This window comes from Odontesthes bonariensis, chromosome 13, assembly GCF_027942865.1.
Source record: "Odontesthes bonariensis isolate fOdoBon6 chromosome 13, fOdoBon6.hap1, whole genome shotgun sequence".
Taxonomy (NCBI): domain Eukaryota; kingdom Metazoa; phylum Chordata; class Actinopteri; order Atheriniformes; family Atherinopsidae; genus Odontesthes; species Odontesthes bonariensis.
In genome coordinates, this window is record NC_134518.1 from 29,704,184 (window position 1) to 29,731,679 (window position 27,496).

General features: G+C 38.9%; 1 protein-coding gene across 1 annotated transcript in view; it reads left to right on the forward strand.

Moving 5' to 3' along the window:
• Positions 1-27,496, forward strand: part of rxfp1 (relaxin family peptide receptor 1) — a 99,968-nt gene that overhangs the window by 47,507 nt on the left and 24,965 nt on the right. The window contains exon 3 of the mRNA XM_075481882.1: positions 10,104-10,187. Within this exon, the coding sequence (XP_075337997.1) occupies positions 10,104-10,187 (84 nt within the window). The remainder of the gene's footprint in view (positions 1-10,103; positions 10,188-27,496) is intronic.

Here is a 27,496-nt window from a genome sequence, read left to right on the forward strand (position 1 = left end):
TTGCAGTAAAGCTGCTCACAGGTTTTGATAGAGATAACTGGCTTCGTTTATTTGCAAGAGATATGTTTAAACCTTTTAAAATACTTGATCAGCTGCCTCATCAAGAGGTCAATGAGAGTGTCAGTGCCACTCATTAGTGTTGTATAGGAAACTACCACTTTTAGACTGCCAGCTTATTGATGAGACGTGAGACACGGGAAGTGGTTAAGAGACAAAATCATGGAAATTATTGTTATTTGACACTAAATATGCTGACGTTTTGTCTTCTGCATGTTCGACATAATATGGTTCAAATTACTATTTTCATGGTTAACTGTGTATTCATTTCATGAAACTTTTTATTTAGTCTATAAATTGTAGGAAGATGATGTAAAACGCTGTGTGACTTCACTCAAAATAGAAAGGTGTAACATTCAAGCAATCACTACCCATAACCATTCAAACCTAAGGCATTGCTTTAAAAAGCATTTTGAATCCTGAGGCTTTTACTGGGAAACTTGGCACTGTGCAGAATTTTTTTTTTGCTTCTCAGTAAATAAAAAAAATATTAATATTAATATAAAGTAAGTAAATTTGGATAAAATAGAGCTACAGTTTTTAGTTTAAACAGTTGATTTTATTTTCAGATTTTTAAATATATTTTTTACGTGTCTGGAAAATGGTACCACCTCATTAGACTTGATGTTACATCAGATTACATTAAGTTAAATAAGGTATGCCGTTGGTGAGTATTAACTGCAAGTAAGAGTAAGAAATATTTATGTATGGTCCATTCACTTTATGAGAAAATGTTAAAATGAAAAATAGATGAGGAGATAAGAAACTTGCTTGCAGAACCAGAGAGTCACACGTTTGATCCGTGACTCGATCAGTGTGTGATCATTATCAGCTCTGCTCTTTCAGAGTAAACTTTTTCAGGTAGAATTTCCTTAAACTAATGTGTATTTTGTGCTTTGAATCTCCCTTTGAAAGTCTGGCATAGTCTAAATTCTAATTAACATTTCAAAATGAGTGTGGAGTCGCTCCGGCTACTCTGTACGTTCTTGCTTGCAGAAGAGGCTATGTGACGTTTATCACACTGACAGAGGATTAAAGAAACCTGTGCAGTCCATAGTGATCTAATTTAGTTTCAGTTAGGCATAACAGTTCTCACACATCTCAACGGAGGACACTTAAGCACATGCGATGTATGCATCTGGTTTCCTCATCTGTGTAGTGTGCAAAAGTACATTTCATGTGGTTTAAAAAAAGCTTGTCTTTGTGTGGTGTTTAAAATGGGACTGCATGCAGCAAAACACATCAGGATTTCTGCATTTTGTGCCAACATGTAATGCATTTAAGTATGCAAAGGCATACATCAAAAAAAACAGCAGCACGCCATCCCAACATGATGCAATATGTAGACTGAGATATAAATGAAGAATGGCAACATAATTAATCCAAAATATCGTTCACTTGGACAATGATTCTGAATTTAAAGAGCTTTATCTGAAAATTAGGTTGTGATAGTTCACTATCTCAAATTTAGTCATGATATCCTTTACTTTGCACCGTAGTTGTATTTAAAGCTATAATGTGTAATATTTCACGGACAATGAATGTCTCCATGTCGCTCCGCCATTTTAAAACTACGGGATTAGTAGAAGGACATGTCATCAGCTTCGCCCTTTCCGTTTTCAATGTGGAAACGGAAAGGGCGAAGCTGATGACATGTCCTTCTACTAATCCCGTAGTTTTAAAATGGCGGAGCGACATGGAGACATTCATTGGGGTGTTACACTGTTATGTACATTCGCATGCTGAATATAAAGAATATAAGAACACTGCACTTTTGTGATGGAGGTAATTAATAACGATTGAGGTAATACTTGTGAATGATAAGACTCAAATTTGTTAATAGACAACGTGAAATATTACACATTATGGCTTTAAACAAACTCACATCTAAGCGAGACTTGTCAATTACTGCCATGCAGGAAGTTATCCTTTCATCACAGCTGCTTTTATCACACCTAATGGAGTCACTGCAATTGTGCATCATGAGATTTGCATTTCACACCAAAACTATTTCACCATGATTGTGTGTGCGACCTCCCACTTCCTTTTGAAGTACTGTTCCATACTCAATTGTGAAATGCTAGCCATTAATCTAAATGGCAAAGGGAGGATGAGGTTCCATGGCCCCCGCTCCTTGACTGCTTTTGCTTTGATCGAAAACATGGGCAAAATGTTTAACACCAGAAAATACTAGTGATGTATTTGCAGTTAATATTGAACATGAACTAGTTCAAAGATGTGTTCTCCAAAGATGAACTGACTGGGTGAAAATTTATAGATTTTTTTTCTCTTTGAAGAGGAAAAAAGGCTTTTGGAAAGCAACAAATTCAGCTCTTTGAAGTTTTTTTGTTATTTGTATTCAGTCAAGACTCCACAGTCCAGAATGAGTTAGAGCCTCTAACATCAGTACGCTAGTATCCCACAATGATAAGCTGGCATATGGGTGTTTATATGTGCACAGTAAAGCACATATTTCTGGTGGTGTCATTTTCACCCCATGTAGAGTAAAGGATTATGTAACCCACATGGATGGACTTAAGTGCAGCTTTCCATAAAGCTAACAGAACATAGAAGGGCTGTAATGTGTGTCCAAAGAAAATTCTATTTTAATATTTTCAGACAGAAATGTGGCACACAATCAGTGTTGGGTAAGTTACTTTAAAAATGTAATCCGTTACAGTTACAAGTTACCTTGTTTAAAATGTAATTGTAGTGTAACTTTTTGGATTACTTAAAAAAAGTAATGTAACTAATTACTTTTGGATTACTTTTACCTATTTGTGGTATAGGATAATCTGTATATTATATGTATGATTCCATCTGTATTTATCACATTTATTTATACCATGCTATTTTTCTTTTCATTGTACTGCCATAACTACATTATACATTCTCTGCACATACATGCATTTCCCTAGGTAATTGATCTATTCTGCACATATCTATTAACCATCTTTCCTTACACTAGCTGTAAATAACTAGCCTGACTACGTCATACTCACGATTCTAGTCAGAATGTGAGTCTGATACTGCTCAATAGAGATTTGAGTATGTGGCGTGTTTCAACCGAACCAGGAGAAAAAATGCCTCTTCGCTCAATTGGATAGACCTACAACCAATCAGAGCAACGTAGTATGTGACGTAGATTAAGCAACACACACTTGTTGTAGGAAGGACGGCAAAAACATATTTTCTATCGATAAAAGCCTTTATCACGTTCCTCTGTTCGTCTTTCAAAATGAATGCAATGTGGAGATCCTGTAGAACAGACTCGATGGCAGAATCTACACACCCTAGCTCTCCAGTGGCAGCCATGTTCAGCTCTTTAGTGACGTACTCGATAATGTCCCTGTTGATCATCTGTCCATCATCGTATAAAGCCCGCCCTGGCAATCTGATTGGTCCGACCAATTCTTGGTCGGGCATAATGATTTCCCAACTGAGCAGAGCCAGACCGAACTTCCCGACCAAAACTTTTATGGGCGGGGCTAAGTTCGGCTGGCACCCAGGCTAGTAAATAACTGCATTTTATCTCTAAATACTGCATGCTATACAATCTGCACGCGTTACACTTGATAAGATGCCAAACTGCATTTCATTAATACATGTGCAATGACAATGAAGTGCTCTACTTTAGTAATAAATAAGCAAAGTAAGACTTTTACATCACATTTTATTTTTCTTTGCACACCCTTGCTTTTGTGTGTGCGCCAGTACTTCCGGTGAAAACTTCCGGTGATTTGACAGCTAGCGCGTCAGGTTAGGGCCAGTGGCCGTAAACAAAGGTTAACTTATAGCCGAGAAGAAAGATGATAATATAACGTAGCTAAAAAGACTAGCTTTCTTCTGTAGCCTAATGCTTACCGATTTAGCATGCCTAGCAGCCTCGTTGCTAATGCTAGCCGCCGTAACGTTACCAACCATACCCGACGTCAAGGAGTTGGCTGAGCAGGGGCAAGATTATGGGGCTGGCAGAGTTAACTTCATAATGGGTGAGTGCAGGTTTCATTCACTTGTTTTCATTCTTTCACAGGATTGATTCACTTCATTGGTTTATCCGATTGCTGGCCGCCGAGCCATTATGTGTCTGGGTTTGTGTTGGTTACTGATCATGGTTGTTAGCAGTCGATAGTCAGGTTGTGTGATGTGTGTATGAGTGTGTATTTTTTCTATGGGTACATGCCATTGACTGTATGAGCGGTCTGTGCTCGTTTTTTTATTTTTATTTAATTAGATTGGAGATACTAATTAATACTGAGGGGGGGCTGGTCCCGGGGAAAATTGCCAGGGCCGATTTTTTTCCCCAGTCCGACCCTGCCGCTCTGTACTTCTGTCACTGCAACCTCGCACAAATTGTAATCCTGTTAAGTAACCCCCATTCTCACTGAATGTAACTGTAATCTGAGTACATCGTTTTTGCTTGTACTCTAACGGATTACAGTTACTTTTATTTTGTATCCTTTTACCGTAACGCCGTTACATGTAATCCGTTACTCCCCAACCCTGCACACAATATATCTCAAAATTGTATTTATAGTATTGTTGAAAGCGCTATAGAATACAAATGGTGTTTTTACACCAATTGTAGTGTGTTTAGATACCTAAGAGAAGACGAATAAATCCTTTCCCTTTACCAGTATAAGAGCATGTTTATTGTGGTGGATACAATGCGAAAACTACCCAGGTGACAAACCTGTAACTATTACAACATGGAGGGACGGTATTCCACTTTATCCTACTGACTGGCCATTAAGTGTGCATGGCTGTGACCCACAGTTGGACGTTCTAACTCTACCCAAGTCCAATTTGAATAGTTATGGACGGGGTTAAGGGTTGGTGGGCATGGCTTCCAAAGTAACATGACAAATGACTTGAATGTGGGCGAAGTTTGATGGTCCATCAGAGTGCATACCCTCAGTGCTCCTAGGGCTTCTCACAGAACTGGATTTATGTCCACTAACTACTACTGGCCCTCTGCCCAGGGTACAAGCCTATAAACTACATTTAAAGTACGTACAACAAAATGAAGGGCCTCATTTTACATAAAACACTCTGTAGCCTCTAATTAAAATACCTTGCTTCCAATTCAAATTCAAAAGTGGTACTGAGTGCCATACAAATAATGCAGAATTCATCACAACATTCCTGTGTGTGTGTGTGTGTCTGGACAAATGGTATCCTGTGGAGTTTTCATTGTAAACAGAAACAACTTCTCGCTTTACTGGATAATTGCTGCGACCACCAGCCTGTGGGGTTTGACGCCATCTTTGTGAATATTTCAAGAAAACACCCCACTGACACACACAAATGCATTCCTCTCAGTATGTGCCTTTCAATTGCAAAAGTCACCTGTGTTGTTTCTTCTGTGTAAATTACTCTGAACATATCCTCATCACAGAGACAGCATGTTAAAGATAACACAAGTGAGTCAGTTGTACAAATGATGGAAAGCCTTAGTAGAATTTTGACTCCATTTTTCAGGAGCCTCTCCCAGCTATTCGGCATGAAGACCCATTTGGAGACTGACCCAGTTCTAATTAGCACCTCAGTAAATTTCAAAGACTTGGATCTTTTTATTCATTAGAAATGTGGGACATGGCACAGACTCAAGAGGTGAATCCTGGAATCACCTGAGGTAATTTAGCTTGAAAGCAAAGTTGTCTTTAGAAAAAGCTATGCAACACCTATTGCATGACTGTGCAGCTATGTGCACAGGAATGGTATGTGCCATATGAAGCTGTTGAAAATGTCTGTTCAACTGGGTCAACATTTTACTCCCAGTTTATTCAAGAAAAGCAAATTTACCGTACTTTGCAAACAGTGATTCTTGAACACTGAAGTGCGCTGGACAGCAGAACAACGAGAAACTCAGATGGCAATAATAACACCACATTCTGGAAACTAATAATGTCCAGTTTTAATGAGGCTTCCTTGCTTATACTAACAATCAATAATCTCAGATAACTGCTTACTCACCAGTAAAAGAAGGACAAACAATTGCTCCAATCAGCATTAAATTTAATTACATGAATGCAGGAAAAGGGATGATATGTGATTAATTGCTTAATTTCATATGATATCTGTGTTTAAAAATATAGTGGAAACTTCACACTATAAGAAGTCCCAACAGATTTGTATTCCAATTATTGACAGCTTGCATCAAAGAATGTGGCCTATGTGAACAGTTCAGTGTTGGCTCATTTGGTCACATGGGCTGCTGGTGGATTCAATTCAATTTTCAGGTGATGGCTTCTTTGATTTTTACCTTTTTAAGCACTCAAGCTAAATATTTCATATATTATGCAAATGTAGCAAGTGGAAATTCCACAGGCAATCTCACTCCAAGAGCTGTACTGATTAAATAAGCTGAAGCTCCCCCTCTGCAGGCAACACCCAAGATTCTCATTAATGGTCTGATGGAGTGATTCCTCTCATTCCCTCAGTGGCAGCGATGTCATTGAAGCGAAGCGTCATCATTATCTTAGTTATTCTGAGCAATGTGGTTTACTAATTGATTTTTACACAAGGCCCACAAAAAAAAAAGCTTATGTTGTGAACACTTTCATTTTTACTATGTGAAATCTCTCTGAAATGCTGAGTGTTCAGCTTTTTTAAACAGCTGGAATGTAAATATAAATTAGCAGTTTTCCAAGAAATTCTAAAATGCACAGTGACTGAAGAATTTATCTCTGGCTCTCCTTGCACGGTCCTGATACTTATAAGTAAGACAAGTGATTTGGTTTTAGGAACACTTGTGAGGGTTCTTATCCAGGATCTGGATGTGCAGAAAGAGTCTGCCCGAGCACGATAAAGAACTCCATCAAATCCTCAAAAGAATTAAACTGAATATGAGTCGCATTTCTGTGTTTGGTATGGCTGACTTCAAAAAGAATCTGTGCCACTGTGGAAACCATTTTGATATGAGTTTCGTCTAATATTCAAAGACTGTTTTTAAAAATAATTTGTGAACCCCTTTGGTCCAGTTTTTCTGTCATGTTTTTGATACATCACTGATGGAAATGAGAGATCGTGTCGGTCATCTTTATAAACTTTCGGGTCACAGGGGGTTGATTGGTTTTTGTTTTTATTTTATATTTAAAGGGGAACATTTAAGAACTGCATTTGTGTGTATAGCATGTGTGTACAGTATATAAAGTATGCAGGGAATGTCATGTGTTTGGTCTTGGGTAAAACTGAGTCTACGTACAGAGTTCAGCACCTGGCGTGGTGGTGCTCAGAGAAAAGCTTATCTTTCAACACCAGTATGACCAAAAAACCTCTTATCAACCTTTAAGAGAGAGTAGTGGACACACTTCACTCATCAATGGAGGCATGGTGGACTGCGTGTCAAGCTTCTAGTTTTTCAGAATCCACATTACAGGACTGTTGATAAAACAGAGGTTAGTTTCTTTAAAACTGTAAACCTCACCTTCCACCTCCGCACTGCAAAAAGGTTTTTTTTTCTTTTGAAAAAGTTTTTGTACATGAAGGGAGATGGAAAAATCAGCTTCCATTCATAATTAAGCCTCCGCTTGCCTTCTAACACTACACAGTAGTGATTTGCAGGTCAGGGTGATTTTATTATCCAACCCACAAGAAGATCTCTTCATAAATAACATATATCAAACCCATTCTGCAAAACCTGCAACAGCCCATAATCACAACTGTGACATCTCTAATTCTACAACTCAGTTTTATAACGTAGCGACCCTTCTCTCCTGTGAGCAAATGTCTTTTTGTAGGCAACAGTGACTGTATCAACTAAGGTGCCATTTATACTAATCTGTTTCTATATCGTTTCTATCGCGGATGCACTGTCCATTTACATTAAAATACTGGAATACGACTTCATAGGTGGAAGGATTCAAAGTCGCCGGAGCCCACGTAAGCATTCGCATACGATGCTGATTTTAGCAGTTGTCAACGGTGAGAAACGAGGATCCGCAGTGCTGAGCTCTAGCTACTGCGGACGTACTTCTCCCTGATTCGCTAGGCTGGTATCGTTGGTCATGTGACTTGAGTGCTGGGAAACTAAAAACAAACAGGCGTGCTTCACTTCAGTTACACACTTCCTTTCTATTCGTGCCATCGAGAAGAATATGTACTGGCACTGTGCCGCAACCGAAGTTTTATAGTCCATGGTTGTGTTTAAAAGAAGTTGCACCTCGTCATCTGTCCACGAGAACACACATTTTACACTGGAAGAACTAATGTTTGCCATTCCTCTTGACGCTCGTGACGTGCTACAGGTAGCAACACAATGCAGGTAGTGGGATTCTTCCTGTAGGTCGTGTTTTCTAAGCAGTTGCGCATGCTCCAGATGCAAGGGCGATCATGTGATGTGATGGCTGATTAGTCATGTGACTAGCGAATCAGCCGATCCCCGTTTCAGAGTAAACAGTAAGGCTTTTATTGAGAGGACAGCAACTTTGTGTGTAAATGTAAATAGTTTGCAAGACGCCGACACGAAGAAATGGTGAAATGAATTAATGTAAACAGAGCCTAAGGCCACTTAATTATACTTCTACAAAGCAGATTATTGACTGCAGCAGGACTGAATCCAGCAGTCACCCCAGTTTGTGGGAACAAGTTCGAGCAATTATGATCCACTGAACACACTGCTTCTATTGGTTGTTCATAACTTAGTTGCTCCTTCACCTTTTAACCCTTTTTTACACAACTCTTTCCTCATTTGTGCAGTTCCAGAAGACTTCCTTTAAATTGGTTTGACAGTTTTATGAAAACACCACAATTGTAGCCCAGCTGCAGTCTTTCTGATGCCTGCACTGCCAGACTGGGGAACAGTTTTTTTGCCTAGAGCAATTAACCTCCTTTACCAAGAGGTTAAGGGACTTCAAACTCTAAGATTATACTTTGAGCGAGTATATCTATTCACTGTCATGTTCAGCTACATTCTGACACCACAGTGATGCTTTTGTCCTTAGAAGATCTGTTATATACTGCATTTCTTCTAGTATTTTACACTTAGCTATAAAGTGACTGCACAGCCATTTTAAAACGTTTCACACAAAGATTTGATTGTTTGTTTATTTGTAATTTGTTTCCACAAATAACCTTAATATATATGTCCTACAATTTTATATTCAATTCCTTCTATGTTCAGTACTGTACCATGGCAGCACAGTTGGTTAGCTGTACATGTGCATAGACTAATAATGAATAATAATAGTAATAATACTGTACTGTATATGTATATATGTGGAACAGGAGAGTGTAATGTGTATTTGCTGCGGAGGTGCAGTAGACTTTGAATCCTTATTTTTTTTTCATATGTTGGTTGCCAGTCCACTTTTATTATGGATTTCATCTGAACTTGTTAGTGGCTGTTTCAGTTCAGCGTTTTCATTGTTTTTCAAGGTTGAGTCTGGTGGTTGCGTGTCCTTGTTTACTTCTTTGAAGATTCAGGTTGTTTTTCTTTGCTGCACACTGACTTTGCAGCTATCTGCATCACTCAAGTGTGACCATCACTATTATTATTAAAATGTGTGTGTTTGTACTTGCCAGCCTGCTTCTTCTTTGCTCTACCCAAGCATTGCTTGCTCCTTTCTTGTCAGTTTTTTGGCATGTGCATCTGTTTGGGTGATAGAAAACTGCCACAGGGGTTTGACTTGAACAGCAGGGATCAGAAGGATTTTTGAAAAGTATTTTCATCTGTGGATAATTGTTGTTTGAACACTATTCGTTTTAGCAGATATTCAAATGCAAATGAAATGGTTGCATTAGTGCAACTAAACCATTGTTTATATTTTATAGCCAATGATATCTGTAATTCCTGGTTTATGGTCAAGGCATTACCCTTATTGTTTGTTAGATGCCTTGCATCATTATAAAGGAAAGGAAATGTAATCCATCTCTCCTAACATGTTATGTCAATACAAATATATGTTCAAAAAAGAGCAAAAAACAAAAGTTCTGCTTTGTTGTGTGTCTACGTGAAATATGTGAAATGCTGTAATAGTCATTAAAGATGCCTTTTATTAAGTAAACTAACATGTTTGTGTTTGTGTGTCACTTACTTTCTCCAGGAGATAATAATGGATGGCCCCATCTTTTCGACAAATATTTCGGAATGCCGAGTTATAACGCCCGGACCAAGTCCAACATATGCCGTAAGTACAGAATTGCTTTAAGGATGGCCTTTACTTGCAAATATGTGAAGAAAATACAATTAAAGTATTTTCCTGCTTACGGATGGTAACTGTGAAAAGAAAAACAACATTAAAAACAAGTGTTTTAAAGATGTAATTGCAGTCAGGAAATGTGCTTTTCTCCTCCCTCTCCTTAATGTTACATTCAGGCTGATAACTATTTTTTTTCCAAAAGATGGACACCTCAACTGTGTTAAAGTCCCCCTCCACTAAAAACTGACCTTTTCACCTTGATAACATGTCAATATGATGTTTTTAATGTGTTACAAGACATATCACAAGGAAGATCAGCCATCAACACTATGGCTTAGGATTTCTTCTTTGAATCTGCAGAGCGCCACCTCAGGCAGTCCTGAATACTCTGCCTCGACTATTTGGAGAAACCTGCACCAACTAATCCAGACTACTTTCGGGATGGGATTGTGCTTGCTGGGTGGGGCTAGTACAAGTCATTGGAGAAGCTAACACAAGCAAGGCCAAGAAGAAAGTTGATGTGTTTTCCTCTGGTTGCTAAAATGGGGGAAAATGGAGGACATGATATGTCTTGATTATGACTAATAATATGAAATCAATTTCTGTAGGCCTTGATGTCTCATTTATAGATGGCAAACTACAGCAGAAGTTGACTCAACCTATTTGGAGACATTGCAGTGTACCATCAAAAATACTACAGAGGACACGGATCTGGAGTCTTAATTTTTCAGAAAGCTGTTTTACAAATTTGACCCATTAACAGCTCGGTTGTGCAACTAAACTAATTATAAAGTTTGAAAAAGTTCTTCCAATGAGAGTGCTACTCACTCTTGAATTTAATCCAAATAACAGCTGGATTTGCCGCTAAACTTTTTATGAAGACTGACGACAACCATTTGTCTGGAAGATAGTGCGAGTATGAGAGAGCATGGCTGTAAATGTTTTTTTTTTTACTTAGTCTTGTTTGCAATTCATGCCACCAAGGGAAAAAAACCACAAACAATGCTACCAGCAGCCTGCGAACTGTCTGTGTTTGCAGGTTTTGTCCGACATTTCTCAGGAAAAAATATTGAATCTTGCACATGGTTCAAAAAGCCCCCAGGGAAGCAGGCTTTTCAAGCTGAGGTGGCTGCACACTGTGGCAGGCATCTCAAATAGCCACCTCTCAAGTGACGGGTCCGAGGCAGACATTATTTCTTACCTGGGCAGGATGTGTGACTGAAAAATTGACGAAGTGCCAGGGGTTGGTGTATCTTATGAGAAAAAAACCTGTCATTCAGGTGCTCAGTTAGTCAGAGTTAGCGGCCCCTGATCATTACTTTTCTGCCTTTTGTGCTCTACAATGCGAGCGTAGCAGAGTGTGTTTTTGAGTCTGAGGGGACTTAGAGAAAATGCTGAGGCTGAGATGTGGGTGAAGATCATTAACATATTCATAGATTCCCACTGACTGAATCAGGTCATGCAGTGTCATGCTCATATAATATTAAGGCCATCTGTCACAATCCTTGGATCCTTCCATTTTGTTTATTTACTGTTTTATTTTGGTAATCCTGGCCTCTGTTTATTTCTATTAGTTTTCTGGTTCCTGTGTCACACCTGGTTTCATTTGCTCATTGTCTCACCTGTCATTCATTTTGTAATCGCTCCGTCAGCATACATTCTCCTGGTTTTCATTTCTTTCCTTGCCCGATCATTGTGTGTGTTTCATTTCCCCAGTGTCTTACTCCCAATTTGTTAGCAGATTTTGGATTAGCTTTTTTTGTCTGTCTTAGGATTTCTGTTTGGACTTGTCTTTGAAAAATAAATAAATTCTTTCATTTGCATTTCTGCCTGGCTCCTGTATGATGTCTTCTTTTTGGGACCGCTACTTGCTACATTAAGACACCGTGAGATAATTTTTTTAATTTACTTTAATTTTTTTATTTGAGATTATACAATTTTTCAGGAAAACAGTTGAGTCGTTAAAGTGTCAGTAACTGCTGGAGTGGAACTTCTTACCAGATTTATGTCTGATGGATGGGGTTCAGGGTAGTTCCGCCACAGATTCCCACATCAGATGTCATCCGTTGATGTCACCTTCAGATATCAACCTGCATCAAGTTTTTAGAACATTTCCCACAGTTAGCATGCCTTCAGTTTTTCAGTTTTTGGATCCTGGCAGTGGGATGAAGTTCTCCCTTGTGTCATCACTTGATACGTATCTTTTCCGTACCTTTGCCTTCTCCTTGAGATAAAGGACATAGAGTAAAAGATATTTGTATTGAAGGTACATGTAGCTGAAAAGGAGAAGGTAAACCCTTTTTGTTGCACTTGCCTCATGTTTTATTCAGTTCCTGTGCAATCTCCACTCGCATCAGAAACTGGTAGCGGAAAACACAATGAGCCATTCACAGCTCTGTCATCACTCAAGTTATTCATGTTGAAGAGACTCATCTGTGAGTGTAGATCTATTTCAAAGGTGATTTGCCACAAAGAGTAAGGAGATGAAGCTCAAACATTAGCCTTACATGTTGTTCAGTTGGAACTTTTTCAATAGTGTGAGGGGAACATTTTATCAGTTAAGCCACGAGATGCTAACAGCAGCTACTGTAAAACTAAGTTAAAAGAGAAGAAAAAAATTAACAAATTATTTTTTGCAGCCTAAGAGTATTAAAAGCTTTCTATCATTATACTTCGACACAAAGAATTTCTTCTTTGTGTTTGCCTTGTGAAGTATCTCCAGTGATATTGATATGTAAAAGAACATGAACAAAGAGGGCGAGGAAAATGAATAAATCCTTTATTGACAACGATCACCCCGTAACCTCCACACAAGCCAGCACAAAGGTGGATGAACAACTTAGATGAAAGGATGTATCTGACGATTGTCCAGGTTATAAAGGAAATAAAATATTGAAATCAGTCATGTAATTGTTATGGAATTATAGTCTTAACTCCCTTCCTATTACATCTGATGAGAAGTGAAATAGAGACTTTCAATGTTTGTGCCGGCCGGCCACGTGTTTATTTTCTTCTGCAAAGGAGGTCAGTCCTCACCAGTCAGCGTTCGTGGTGAGAAGAGACCCAGAACAAAGGAAATCAGAAGCATTTATACAGAAAGAGGAGGGTTTGGTTCTTTCAGGTGACACCTGAAAGAACATACCGTGTGTATTCTCCAACTGTCTCCTTGCCACACCCCCTGGGGGAAAGTCTCGCACTTTGGGGAGATGCAGAATCCGGAGACAATGGTCATTTGAATGATTATTGTCAATGTGTTAATCAACAGACACATGGTCTGCAGACATTGGGTCTACAACAAGGTGTCTTTTAAGAGACAAAAGGTTAGCAGACATCGAATTGTCCCTTTTGATTATTAATTAATCACTAATAGGAGACAACCATAAAAAATAAAAAAAATGAAATAATGTAAAACTAAAGGAAAACAATATTGAAATAGAATTTTAAAAAGATAAAAATTAGAAATCATCAACCACTTTCTTTCAATTGAGTAGACCTAATTACTAATAGAAAACAAAACAACCTTAAAGAAAAATAAAAAGGAATTAAAAAAATAAAAAGGGAACAAAATTAAAAATAGTCATAACTATTATCACTAATTCACACAGATTGAAAAATATATCATCCTGGCGGTTGTCTACAAGAGAGAAAATAATGGGAATATAAAAACAAACAAACAAAACCAAACCAACACAAAGCAAAACAAAGAAAATAAAAATAAACATTTACAAAATGTTATCATCAGAGTCTGATTTGGTGACAGGAATGTGAACAGAGGTTGAATTTTGGTCGGCCTTATTGGCATACACATGAACATACATGGAGGAGTAAATCATCTTTGTTATGAGCACATCAAACAGCCATTTTAACACGCATGGAATTAAGATGCAGAGCAAAAAGAAAATCATTATTAAAAACCGTGATGGCCATCCTTGGCTCTAAGATTTTAGCCTAGAAAGTCATTCACTGCTGGTGGGGGTTGAATGGCATCTTGCATATGTTTGATGATGCTGGTAATGTTCTCATATTCATCAGAATGGTTGTCTTCAGTTCCAGAGGTCCGCTTGACCGTCTTAAAATCTAACAACATGTTAAATTTGGGAGCCATGTGGGTCGGGTGACCCATTGACTATAACTGAGTTGTTATATCCGAGTTGCATATCCGAGCTTGGATATTTAATTCCACACCAATACGTGCCATGGTGTAGTTTGTTGAAACGCGTCTAGTTGGCGTTTATTGAGTTGATTCCTTGCGTCGTCCTCTCTGGCGTCTGTGCGTCCTTGCACCGTTCGTTCCTGATGTCATCCATCTTCCTTGGCGTCTGTGCGTCCTTGCACCATTCGTCCTCGTGTTGTTCATCCTCGGCGTGTGTTCCTCCTTGTCGTTCGTCCTTGTGTCATCTGCTCCTCCTCTGTCGTTCCGGTTGGCAGCTTGGCTCCTCCGTTGGCTCGAGGATCTTCCTTCAGTGGTTGGCGTGAACCCGCGTCGTTCTCTGCCATCTTCACAGCGGTATCAGTCATCAGAAGGCCCTGGAATGGATCTCGTTACCATTTGGAATGCCGGTGCTTCCTTCTCAGGCCCTCCACCCCCACTCAGTCGTCAGGCTGGAAGTCATTGCGTGAAGTGGAAGCTGGTGGTGATTTTACCTGCTGACACAGATAGACAGAATAAGTTTTGCAATATTATAACATATTTCCTTGTGTGAGTGGAATGGAGTGGCCTGGTTACAAACTCCGTGTGTAAAAGAATTGCAAAAGGTCTCATGTGTATGTTAAATGTTTTCCTTATTCTAATATGCATAAGGACAATAGGCTTTTGTCCATGGCAGTCCTGTTTCCTCACAACACTACGCTATTTTGATTTTAGAGTGTCATTTTCTGGCAGGGTGTTATAAACAATGTTGTTTGAGGTTAATAGCAAGAAATGTATTAATTTGGGTTATTGCAGAATTGACAAAGTGAGCTGGGAATAATCTCTGTTAGCAGAGCCTCTTTAGGTATTTTGCTGGGAATACTTCAATTCAGTTCGACCACACGTCGATCTATTACTAAGCAATTATTCAGGTGTTCAAATGGTCTGTCTGTGGTGGGTGAGTGGGTGTGATCGTTTTGTTTACCTGTTATGCGTTGCACAAACCATTCATGATTGATGAAACTTGAAGAAAATCTGAAAATCCTTTAGTGAAAACAGTGTTGGGTTATAGCATTATTCTTCCCCCCTTTTGACACATGGTTCAACCCATGTGTCAGTTATGCAAAGTGAGGAAAGAAATGTTTAGGCAGGAAAGATTTATAGTCAGGTCCACATCACACAGCTTCCTTTTGTGTGGCACTGGAGCGTCTTTTCCTGTGGTGTGGCGAAGGGCTGTGTTGCTGTAAGAAAGTTGGGAATGGTAACAGGAATTGATACAAAATCAGTGGCAGTGTGTTGGAATGTCGCTCTGTTTGCAGCCAGCGGCATCCTCGCCTGCATTTCCTAGAGAGAGACAGGATCTGAGTTGTTAGTGTGAGAATAGAATATCAACATCAGAATAGACCTGCAAAGTGGGATGCAAATCTTTAGGTCATCAGCATATTGTAACGAAGTAGTGTCTGGAGAGAAAACAAAGGATTCAAGACTGTCTGAACGCTTCATTGGCTTTCACAGTATTCTTGAAACAGACGTGTGAATGTATGGCCTCGTGTGCTGAAGTTGAAAGCAAACCAGAATTAGCTTCCTGTGTAAACCTGGAGCCTCAGAGTAGATGTATAAAAAAGTTGACCATTGAAACAAATATTGTATTAATTGGCTGCATTACCTGCTTGCAGACCCTGAAAAACACGCCACTGTGTTTATTTTCTTTATCTCTGATCTTCTTATCAGGAAATAAAAGTGTGCATTTTGGAGAATCATCATCTGGGACAATGACTCCTGCTGTCTTAAGAGGCTCAAAGAATCGATGGCTTCTTGTTTGACTGACTTACAAAGTTTAAAGTCTGATTTTGGAGTGATGACAACATTTTCACAAACTTTGAAAAACATCATACTTACCGACAGTCCACAGTGACTTGGAGACCTCCTGTAAGGCTGTTTGAGTACAGTGTTTTCTTTGGACAAACAACAAAAGTTTTTTAGAAGTGCTTTTAGTTACCAGCTGGATTTTCCTTTGAGTGTGCACACAGATGTCACTTTTTCTCTTTTTTTTTTTTTTTTTTTTTTTTTTTTTTTTTGTACCACTGCAGTGTAGGTGAGAAACATAAACCAGATTGATCAGATTTTCTTGCTAATCGGCTGCACGCTTACATGATTTCATAACGGGGCTTAAATCTTCCCAACTATCTGATGTGTGTTCTTCTAGTGGGATGTGTGGGCCTGAATGAGACTAGTGCAGCACATTTATGTTGTGTCCAATAAATGTGTTTCAATGCAAGTTTGTCAAACCTCTCCTTTAACCAGCCTTCCTCATCAGGTGGAATGCATTCCAGGTCCTCTGGTGTCTTAAAGTCGTTTGCTTTTCTTGGCTGAAACAAAACTCAGAAGCATGTTAAAGTTTGCAATTTCCATTGGTTAGCAAAAGTCATGTTCAGGGTGTGGTAGACGAGGTGTGTGAAGGAGTTGGTGCGTTGAGATTAGAATCCAGCCGCCATTGGTTTCAACTCCTTCGCATGTAAATGGAATCTGTATCTGTGTATATCTCTCACCTCGTGTCTCTGCCTCTGTCCTTTGTAAACAATCTCTTTGAATTTTGTTCTGTCTTATTATTTCCCGTTCCCTTTTCTTCAGTTTTCCTTCTAACTTTGATATGTCTTTTAAACTAAGGGACCCCCTATTGGGAACCCAAACATTTAGATATTTTAACCTTTTCCCCCCCACATTTCTTTCTCATAACGTCAACAAGTGGCCCCCGCGGAGATGGCGCTATCTCAACGGAAAATCTGCCCCCCATTCCAAATAGGAAGCGTCGTACGACTGACCCGCCTGCTTCGTTTTTCTTAAAGTTTACAAGCAGCAAAAAACTACAAACAATTAACGTCCCTGCTTCGTTTTTCTTAAGTTCACAAGCAGCAAAAATCTACAAACAATTAACGTCCCTGCTTCGTTTTTCTTAAGTTCACAAGCAGCAAAAAACTTGCCACCTGCTAAGATCATGAGAAATGGAAATGCTAAAACCCAAATTTGAAATAATAATTTAGAAGTCAATATTTCAGTACTCACCAGATGTTTTTTCGCTGAATTATGTCCGTTGAATCTCAGCGGCAACGATCTAGGACATTGCACGGTTAGCCCTCCCGTCTTAAAAACTAAACAGACGTTCGGAGGCTGAATTATATAACTCAGGACGGCCAATCGCTTCCCGTGTCTCGTCCCAAACGATTGCGCGTGAGGTCCTGCTGACAACGCCAAATTGTTATGGAATTATAGTCTTAACTCCCTTCCTATTACATCTGATGAGAAGTGAAATAGAGACTTTCAATGTTTGTGCCGGCCGGCCACGTGTTTATTTTCTTCTGCAAAAGAGGTCAGTCCTCACCAGTCAGCGTTCGTGGTGAGAAGAGACCCAGAACAAAGGAAATCAGAAGCATTTATACAGAAAGAGGAGGGTTTGGTTCTTTCAGGTGACACCTGAAAGAACACACCGTGTGTATTCTCCAACTGTCTCCTTGCCACACCCCCTGGGGGAAAGTCTCGCACTTTGGGGAGATGCAGAATCCGGAGACAATGGTCATTTGAATGATTATTGTCAATGTGTTAATCAACAGACACATGGTCTGCAGACATTGGGTCTACAACAAGGTGTCTTTTAAGAGACAAAAGGTTAGCAGACATCGAATTTACCATAACATAATAAAAAATATAATGGTCTTACAATCCAATGTGACGTTTTATTATTTTTTCGTTTTGTATGGGCAATCCTTTATATCACATGATTACAAAGGCAGAATCTCTTTGATGATAGAAAACACCTTTTTTTTTTTTTAAGTCCTCCAGCCAAGTACAAGTGGCAGCTGAATAAATCAGAGGACTGCCTACCCAACAAAATGCACAGTGTTGTGTCCTGACCTGATGTTTATAGACCAGGAGTTAGACTTTCAGGCGTTTTTTTTTTTCCCTTGGGCCATATTGAAATGGCTAAACAAATTGAAGGGCCACAAGTTATGATCAGAGAAAGACTCACTCTGTTTTGCAAGCTTGTGTGATGCCATATGGCGACACTTGTTTATTATTTGTGGATTTGTGACTGTTTGTAAGCCATTCTGGGAGGCAATTTCAGGGCTTTTTCTTGCAAAGAGAAATTTGTATCAAATCAAAATCAAATCAAATTTATTTGTATAGCACATTTCATGTACAAACAATTCAAAGTGCTTTACATAAAATAAAAGCATTGCAGTAGGGAGTGGAAGAAGCATTTAAAATACATAAAATAATATAAAGAGAAACAAATAAAATGAATTTAAATTAATTTAAAAACAAGCAACAGTCTAGATAAGTTCAAAGATATCGTGCAGATTTCATGCATAGACATATGAGAAAAGAAATATTTTTAACCTGGAATTAAAAATGTCTAATGTCATTTGGTGAAAGTTTAATCTCCACTGGCAGTTTGTTCCACTTGTTGGCAGCATAACAGCTAAATGCTGCTTCTCCATGTTTAGTCTGGACTCTGGACTGGACCAGCTGACCTGAGTCCTTGGATCTAAGAGCTCTGCTAGGTTTATATTCTCTGAACATTTCACAGATGTATTTTGGGCCTAAACCGTTCTGGGATTTGTAAACCATCAGCAGGCTTTTAAAATCTATTCTGTGACTGACTGGAAGCCAGTGTAAAGATTTTAAAACTGGTGTGATGTGTTCAGATCTCTTAGTCTGGGTTAAAACTCTAGCAGCAGCGTTCTGGATGAGCTGCAGATGTTTAATGCTCTTTTTGGGAAGTCCAGTTAAAAGAGCGTTACAGTAATCGAGTCTGCTGGAGATAAATGGATGAGTTTCTCCTGGTCTTTTTGGGAGAGGAAACCTTTAATTCTGTTGATATTTCTGAGGTGGTAAAAAGCTGCCTTGGTGACAGCTTTGATGTGGCTGCTGAAAGTCAGATCTGAGTCTATCAACACTCTGAGGTTACCAACTTGGTCAGTGATTGTAAGGTCCCGAGTCTCAAGATATTTACCAACGCTGACCCTCTTCTCTTTGCTACCAAACAGAATGATCTCAGTTTTGTCTTCATTTAATTGTAGAAAATTCTCTCTCATCCAGGTGTTTACTTCCTCCAAACACTGACACAGTATGTCTGCTGGGCTGCAGTTGTCCGGTGACATAGACACATAAAGTAGTGTATTGTCTGCATAACTGTGATAATTGATGTTAAAGTTCTGCAATATCTGACCCAAAGGGAGCATATACAAGTTAAACAGAAGAGGTCCAAGAATTGATCCCTGGGGGACTCCACAAGTCATGGCCGCTCGCTCAGATTCATAGCTGCCAATTGTAACAAAATAACTTCGGCCTTCTAAGTAGGACCTGAACCAGTAAAGGACCGCTCCAGAAAGTCCAACCCAGTTTCCCAGCCTGTGCAACAGGATTCTGTGATCTACAGTTTTAAACACAGCGCTCAGGACTGAAACATTACCAGAATCAGTATTCAACCTGATGTTGTTTAACACTTTGACCAGAGCTGTTTCAGTGCTGTGATGACGTCTGAAGCCTGATTGAAAGTTATCAAGACTTCCACTTTCATTCAGAAAGTCGTTTAGCTGGTTAAATACAACTTTCTCAATAATCTTAGATATAAAAGAGAGATTAGAGACAGCTCTGTAGTTGTTCATCATAGAGGCGTCTAGAGTTCTCTTCTTTAGGAGTGGCTTAATGGCAGCTGTCCTTAGTAACTTAGGAAAAATGCCTGATGCCAGTGAGCTGTTAACTATTCGTAGGAGATCACTTTCTACTAAGGTAAAACAGTTTTTAAAAAGTCGGATGGTATTATGTCCAGAGTGCAAGTTGTTGATTTCAGATGCCGAACTGTTTCCTCTAGGATTTTTAAATCTACAATTTAAATTGTGACATAACGTCAGAATTATTTCTAGGTTTAGACACAGATTAGCTTAGGACAAAAATCCCATTTCTCTCTTTTGAAGCATTAATCCTAAAACTGTTTGTGCCGTAACACACAAACGTGTCGCAGAAAGAGACGACTTGTGGTTTAATTTGGTCTAACATAAATGAGCTGTCTTTGCTGGAATCAAGTAAACTGGCATAAGAGATTTTTTACTTATCTCAACATTCATTAACGGAGCAGGTTTTTTATAGATTTTTGCTCTGTTTCCATTAGCGGATGATGTGGGATGCATTGAGATTATGCAGGGGCAGCCTCTGGCCCTCGTACAATGTTTTGTCCATGTGGGTTTTAGACTGTCAGTGATGGAATTCTTTTGTTTTCAGATGGCAAAGGTTCACAGAGAGCCTGCTTCATCATTCACCACATATAACCAATTTTAATTCTATGACACTGAAAGCTGCGGTCTTGCACAATAATGAAACATACACAATAGTTTGCTGATTTAACAGCTGAATTCATTGGCATTTCATTTAAATGGAATAATTGTCATACTTGATAAAAGAGGATGTGACTTTTCACTGTCCACATCCCTGCTGCTAAAAGTAGCTGCTAAAAAGTATAAAAGTATATCCAAAAGTATAGTTGTATCCGCTTCATCAGTTCAGGAGATTGTTGAATATACCTGTTTATTCCCATTGCAAAAATGTTGCTGATTAATTTCATCACTTTAATTTGAATGTTTGATTTAAAGGAGAAGTTCGTTTTTTTTAAACCTGGACCTTATTTCTGGCATAAAATACGTTCATCTACTCACCGATAACAGTTTGGTGAAAGTCGGCGTCCTTCGGACAATATTAAGATCCGCGTATATCCATATATCCGTTCATTCCCGTTGTATGGATATACTTCTGGGGCGTTTCTGTGTGGAGTTTTCAAGTTCTTGTGTGTACTCTGGCTTTTTCCCACCGTCCAAATACATGCGTGTGACAAAAAATTGGTTACTCTAAATTGTTCCTAGGAGTGAGTGTGCACACGCATGGTTGTGTGTCTCGTTTGCTTCTGTGTGGCAGTGTGATGGACTGGTGACCTGTGGGTGTAGCCTGCCTCTCAACCAATGACAGCTGGGATAGGATGGAAAATGGATGGATGTTACCCTGTCAAGGGAAAAGTTGTTTGGCAGGGAATTTAGCTTTCCAAATGCCAACTACTGCTGGGAAAAAAAACCATCCCAGATGAAGTGAAGAGGAAATGCAGCAGATGTGGTGCAACATGGCAAAATGAGTGAAGATTTAGTTAAAATTATTGGGCTACAAACCCAACATCCCAATTCAGTCGTGGCAGTTTCTGGAGATTTCAACGAAGTCTCCCTCTCAACTACAATTCCAGCCTTTCCACAGTTTATCATCATACTTTTACTTCATACACAAAGTTCCACGAAAACAAAATAGGGAACATCAAAAAAAATACACACAGAAAAACGAATCACAAGAGAAAGTGACCTCACTGCTTCACCTCACCTCGAACTATACACCCACTTCATCAGCAACCTTTGATTTTAAAAAAGATAAAGCTTAAGGAAATAAGCAAATTCCAGCTTTGGGGCTACAGACTGGAATGCCCTGTGTGAGCCACATGGAGATGGACATCGGTGCCATGACTGAGTGATTGATAGACTAAGTTATCTTGTGTGTGAAGAGGCTCATCCCTACAAGGACAGTAAGGTGCTTCCCCAGTAACAAGCCCCCGATCCCCAGTGATCTTGAAAAGCTGCTGAACATGAAAAAGAAAGCCTTCAGGGAGGGAGACAGGGAGTTGTTTAGAACTCTTCAAAACAGCTGAAAAAAGAAGATAAGAGAGGGTTGGAAAGTTTTCAGAAAAAAAGTATATAGAGCAAGCCCAGGCAAAAGAATTTGAGACATGTGTGGTCAAGGATGAAAAAGATCACAGGCTTGAAGGTGAAGGGGGATCAGACTGATGGAGTTCTGAACAGAGCCAATGAGCTGAACATGTTTTTCAGTAGTTCCACTTCAGATCAACACTCAGCATGCTTCTCACCTGCGTCCATGCTTTTAACACAATCCAGTCAGTACTTTTTTGTTTGCTCCAGAAAATACAGATGGGTGGCTCCACAATCGCCTGAATTACTGACTACCTGACCAGCAAACCAGATATTGTGAGACTCAGTTTTTGGGTGTATCAGGGATGGATTAGAAACTCAGACTAGATAGCTGGTCAACCCCTTTTTGGTATGGTGTGGAAACAGTTACCTCACCTTGAACACAATCAGAACATAGGAGCTGATTATGGATTTTAGGAGGAGCAGAAATAAGCCAAACACTATTTCTATCAAGTTTTCCATCGGGGGATCAAGCTTTTTCAGTGCTACTTCAAATTAGTAAAACAGTTTTCCCTTCCATATGTGCACTGCTCAGACTGTTGAGATAAGCCACTGCTAAAGTCTCACCTCTTCTCCTTGGCTTTGAACTCGACTGGATTATGCCATCTAAATTTAGGATTAGTTTTTCTTGTCTTCTTTTACTTGTATTTATTGCTGTCATTATTTTTTTATATTTTTAATATTTTATTACCTTGTCGGCTGTAAATTTTTATTGACTCTGAAGCACTTCACCCAACTTTTGTTCTTTTTAAATGTGTCTGTAAATAAGTGGCTGTCTACAAGAAGGGACAATTGGAATAGTATTAAATCAAAGCCCTCAAATCTTAACTAACGCAACCAGATAAATGCAGCACCATCAGACAAACTGACACACTATTTTAGTAACTTTAAGACAACGTCTGTACAGTGAAATTGTCTACGCTTGCATATATACGATCATCCTACACAGAGGGATTTGAAGCAGCAGTATGTCTTGAACATTAAACAATGTTGTGATGTCAGACATACTTTGGTAGTAAACTCGATTCCACTCCAATGTATGTAAAAGGGGCCAGGATGGCGGTCCAATTAAATGGCAAGGTCAAACCCCAACCCTATTTTGACCTGATTGTTCTGACGGTCGGTGCTCGTATACAATAACTTAATACAGTTTTTGTTTCACACTTTACCTACTCTCTTTTACATATTTTTGTAAATGAACGCAGCTTTTCCAGGTACCTGATGTGCTGCCAATAAATCACGTAGCATCGTCACACAAAATCACTTCAACATTAATTAGAAACATAATTCTAATTAAATGAAGAAATATAATTTCATACTCGGGTAATTTTTTGTCAGGTGCTTTGTGCACAATTAAATCTGGCAGCTATATATTCAATTTATTAATGGTTTGTCAGACTCAGTAAAGATCAGAAAGGTATGCACAGTCTAATTGTTTACATAATTATAAGTTTAATTTGCCATCTGTACTAGTTTACACTTCCTTAAACATGGAATTTGTTTTTCCCCTGCCTTGGTGAAGAAAATAATGGACTTTTTTCTGCTGATGGTTTTCACCTCTCCTTCAAAGTGACAACTCTGACAGTTTGAAACCTTTCATACTGTGCTAACTGAGAATCCATGCCATCTTTTGAAGGTGTACAAGAAAAAAGCACACACAGCTAACTCTTTGTACCCCAAAATAAAACCCCACAGGTTTTGTTACTTTGGAAAAGATGTTGAAAGGTCTGTGTCCTTTCACATGATAGTACCATGACAACTAATGACCAGTTTAACTTAGGACGTGTGTATCTCCATTTATTCAAATTGTCTCGTGCCTTATCCAAAATAATTTCCAATCTAAGACGTAAATATTGCATATATATTCACCTCCAGTACATACATTTTTTATTTCCATGACAACAGCTGCACAATTCCTGTGAGCAGTCAGATTTTCTTTATTTTAAATTTAAGCTCATCATAGCTTCATTATAGCTAGCCATGTTATTATAGTTGATTATCAAATGAGGGGTGCAGTTTGCTTAATGTAAATTACTTCCTTCCCACCGACATGCTGTATGGACTTTAACATGGCAGCATGTAAGGGATTTTCTGCGCATTCCATTAAGATTCTAAGCAGGCAAAGTCTCAGACCACTGACACTACCACCCCTGATCGTGATGTTCCATCTCTTAGGGATATTACTTGGTATTCAGTGTGCAGTAAAAAAAAATATTGTGCTATTCCAGCACTCAAGAAGTCACTGAGCTTTAGCCTGTTAACGGTTCATAAATATGGTGTATACATTTATTTCTCGCACCCTTATTGAAAATTAATGACTGCCTGATTATTTTGCTCCTGCTGTTGAATCTGTTACATACAGGATGCTGCACATTTCTTGGGAATGGGAACCTTAGGAGGTTTTTAGGTTTTTGTTTCTCCTTCATAATTTGATAAACATGGGATTCAAACTGATTAGAGGCCAAAAACTTTCTATATAGAATGATTTAGAACTAATTGCCATGTTGATTTGATCTAGTTTAATCCAATTGTTAGCATTTTATTTATTGTAGATATCAGGATCCATTTTAAATGAAAACAGGCTAATTCTATAAATTTGGTGTAGGTTATCCAGCTGTTATTGCCACTTGTTTTGTATTTGATTGGTCTTTTTTGTTCCTGATCCTAATATAGAACTGTGGCACATATTTGTTGGCTGAATACGGTGTGCTTCATATCTTCACCTCAGCTATAATGTGAAAACTATTTCTCAACCACAATTTTAAAATTGTATATCTTTAGCATAGATACTGCAATTACTTTTGACCTCAGAAAGTTGTGGCTAAGTTGTGATTGATCTTTGTATTGTGTGCTGCTCTTGCTTCTGCTAACTGTGTTAGGGAGGTTTCACATATCATCTGACCAAGTGGGTGTTAAGTAGAGGTGTGCCAAAATATCGATACTAAGATATATCGCGATATTTTGTCTTGCAGGACGTTATCGATACACTGGCGCCAAATATCGATATTTAAACAAAAAACATACAGCCGCTCTAAATAGATTCTCTCACAAAACCCTGTCACAATTTTGATTTACATTATCACTACTTCAAACCTCCACATGATGGCGCTTAGCATGAATGAGAGTGGGTGAAGTTGACTGAGGTAGCAAAGAAGAAGGAGAAAATGGAAAAAGAAAATTACAGAGTGGCGCAAGGAGGGTTAGCAAACAGAGAAAAACACGTGAGATGCACCGTCAAATTTTAAATCTAAAGTCTGGGCCCACTTCGGCTTTTACAATACTGAGAATGGAATAACACTTGATAAAGACTTCGCAATCTGCAAGAACTGTCTCGCTAAGGTCAAGTACACGGGCAACACAATGAACATGCATAGCCACCTGGTCCTTGGACAGCTAACGACGCTAATGCTAACGCTTCTGTAAGCCAGCCTACAATCGATACCGTATTGAAAGCAAAGCTTCATTCTGTAGCCCCCAGGGCTGCGAGTATTACTAAGTCCATTGCTTGCTTTATTTGTAAAGATCTTCGACCATATAGTGTAGTCGAAAATGAAGGCTTCATACGATTGCTACATACACTGGAACCAAGATATGACATACCCTGTGGAAAATACTTCACTGAAAAAGCTATTCCTGCGTTGTATGCAGAGACGAAAGCAAGAGTGGAAAATGCACTTCACTCTGCTGAGAGAGTTGCATTTGCGTGCGATGCGTGGACTTCCAGGGCCACAGAGTCTTTTGTGACAATCACTGCTCATTTTATTCATGAATGGGAACTGCAGTCCTACGTTCTCCAGACTCGAGTGATGTCAGAGTCTCACACTGGTGCTAACTTAGCAGAAGTCATACGGAAGGCTACGGTGGAGTGGAAGCTTACAGGGAAAGATGCATTGGTGGTCACTGACAACGCATCTAATATGACTGTTGCTGTTGAGCTGACTGGATACAAACACATTCGGTGTTTTGCACATGTACTTAACCTCGCTTCACAGCATGCCCTGAAAGTGACACCTGTTGCTCGACTCATTGCGAGGGTCCGGAGGATTTCCACGTTCTTCCACAGAAGCACCACAGCCGCTGATGCACTGAAGAGAAACCAAAGAATGCTTGAACTGCCACAGAGATGCTAGACAGGTTTCTGGAGCAGCAGCCTGCAATCTGTGCTGCCCTTTTATCTCCTGAGGCAGGTTATTTGTTCTAATCTAACGTTGTATTGTTGCTGATAGCATAACATTTTTGTATTCAAATCTATGCGTGTATCTGTTTTGTTTGTACATCATATAGATTAGATTACATTTTAATAATGTTGTGATTGTGAATGAATGATAGTTTGAAATAGGCTCGTGATTTTAACAGGGCTCTAGACTAACTTTTTGCACTGGTCGCACCTGTGCGACCTCAGATTATTTTTAGTTGCACCATAGAGAAAATAGGTGGCATGTGCGACCAAATTGGTCACACTCGAGCCCTGTTTAATATTATCTCATTATTTTTTTTCAAAGTTCTATACTGCTCTGTTTTTGCATTAAGGCATAGGTAAGTTCCATTTTGATAGGTTGCAAAATGTAAATTGGATATAAGGTGTAATCAAAATGTACATTAAATTCATGTTTTTAATGAAAGTTCCATTCTGTCCTGTCCTATCGTGATGTATCGTGAATGAAATTTCTTACAATATATCGATTATCGCAGAATCGCTGTTTCGTGATATTATCGTTATCGTGGGCAAAATATCGTGATAATATTGTATCGTGAGGTATCTGGTGATACCCAGCCCTAGTGTTAAGATTTGTTGTGTTACTGCTGTACTCTGTGTTTTGTGTAATTAGTGTTTTACAGACCTGACATTTTTGTGTTCAATTTTCCCTCCTTCTTGTAAACCTCAATGCTTTCTGGATGTTTTAAATGTATTGTTTCATTGTAAACTATCTCACCATCTTCACACAAGTCTTTTTGTTTTATCTCACAAGCAGCAACACCGATATATCTTGCTTTCATACAGAAATCTCATATTAATTCTTTGCTAAATGAGCAATGGAACCTTCATTATCCAATTTCTAGTTGTAGAGTTGGGCCTAGCAACTTGTTTTTAGTACATTAAGATCGTTCCCGTGTTCCATGTATTAATGTCTTCATTTCATTGTTAATGGGCTGCAATTCACATTGACTCTTTACACCTCTTTGAAACACTGTTCAGAATTTTCCAGAGATTTTGTGCAAATATGAAACTCTAACCAGTGTTAGATGTTAGGCCGTAGATCAGATCCTTGTTGAAAAAAATAAGAAGAATTCAGAACCACCAATACCTATGACCTGTAATGATTTTCTATGCCTTATGCTTAGATGAATATGCTACAAAATGTATGACTTTCAGT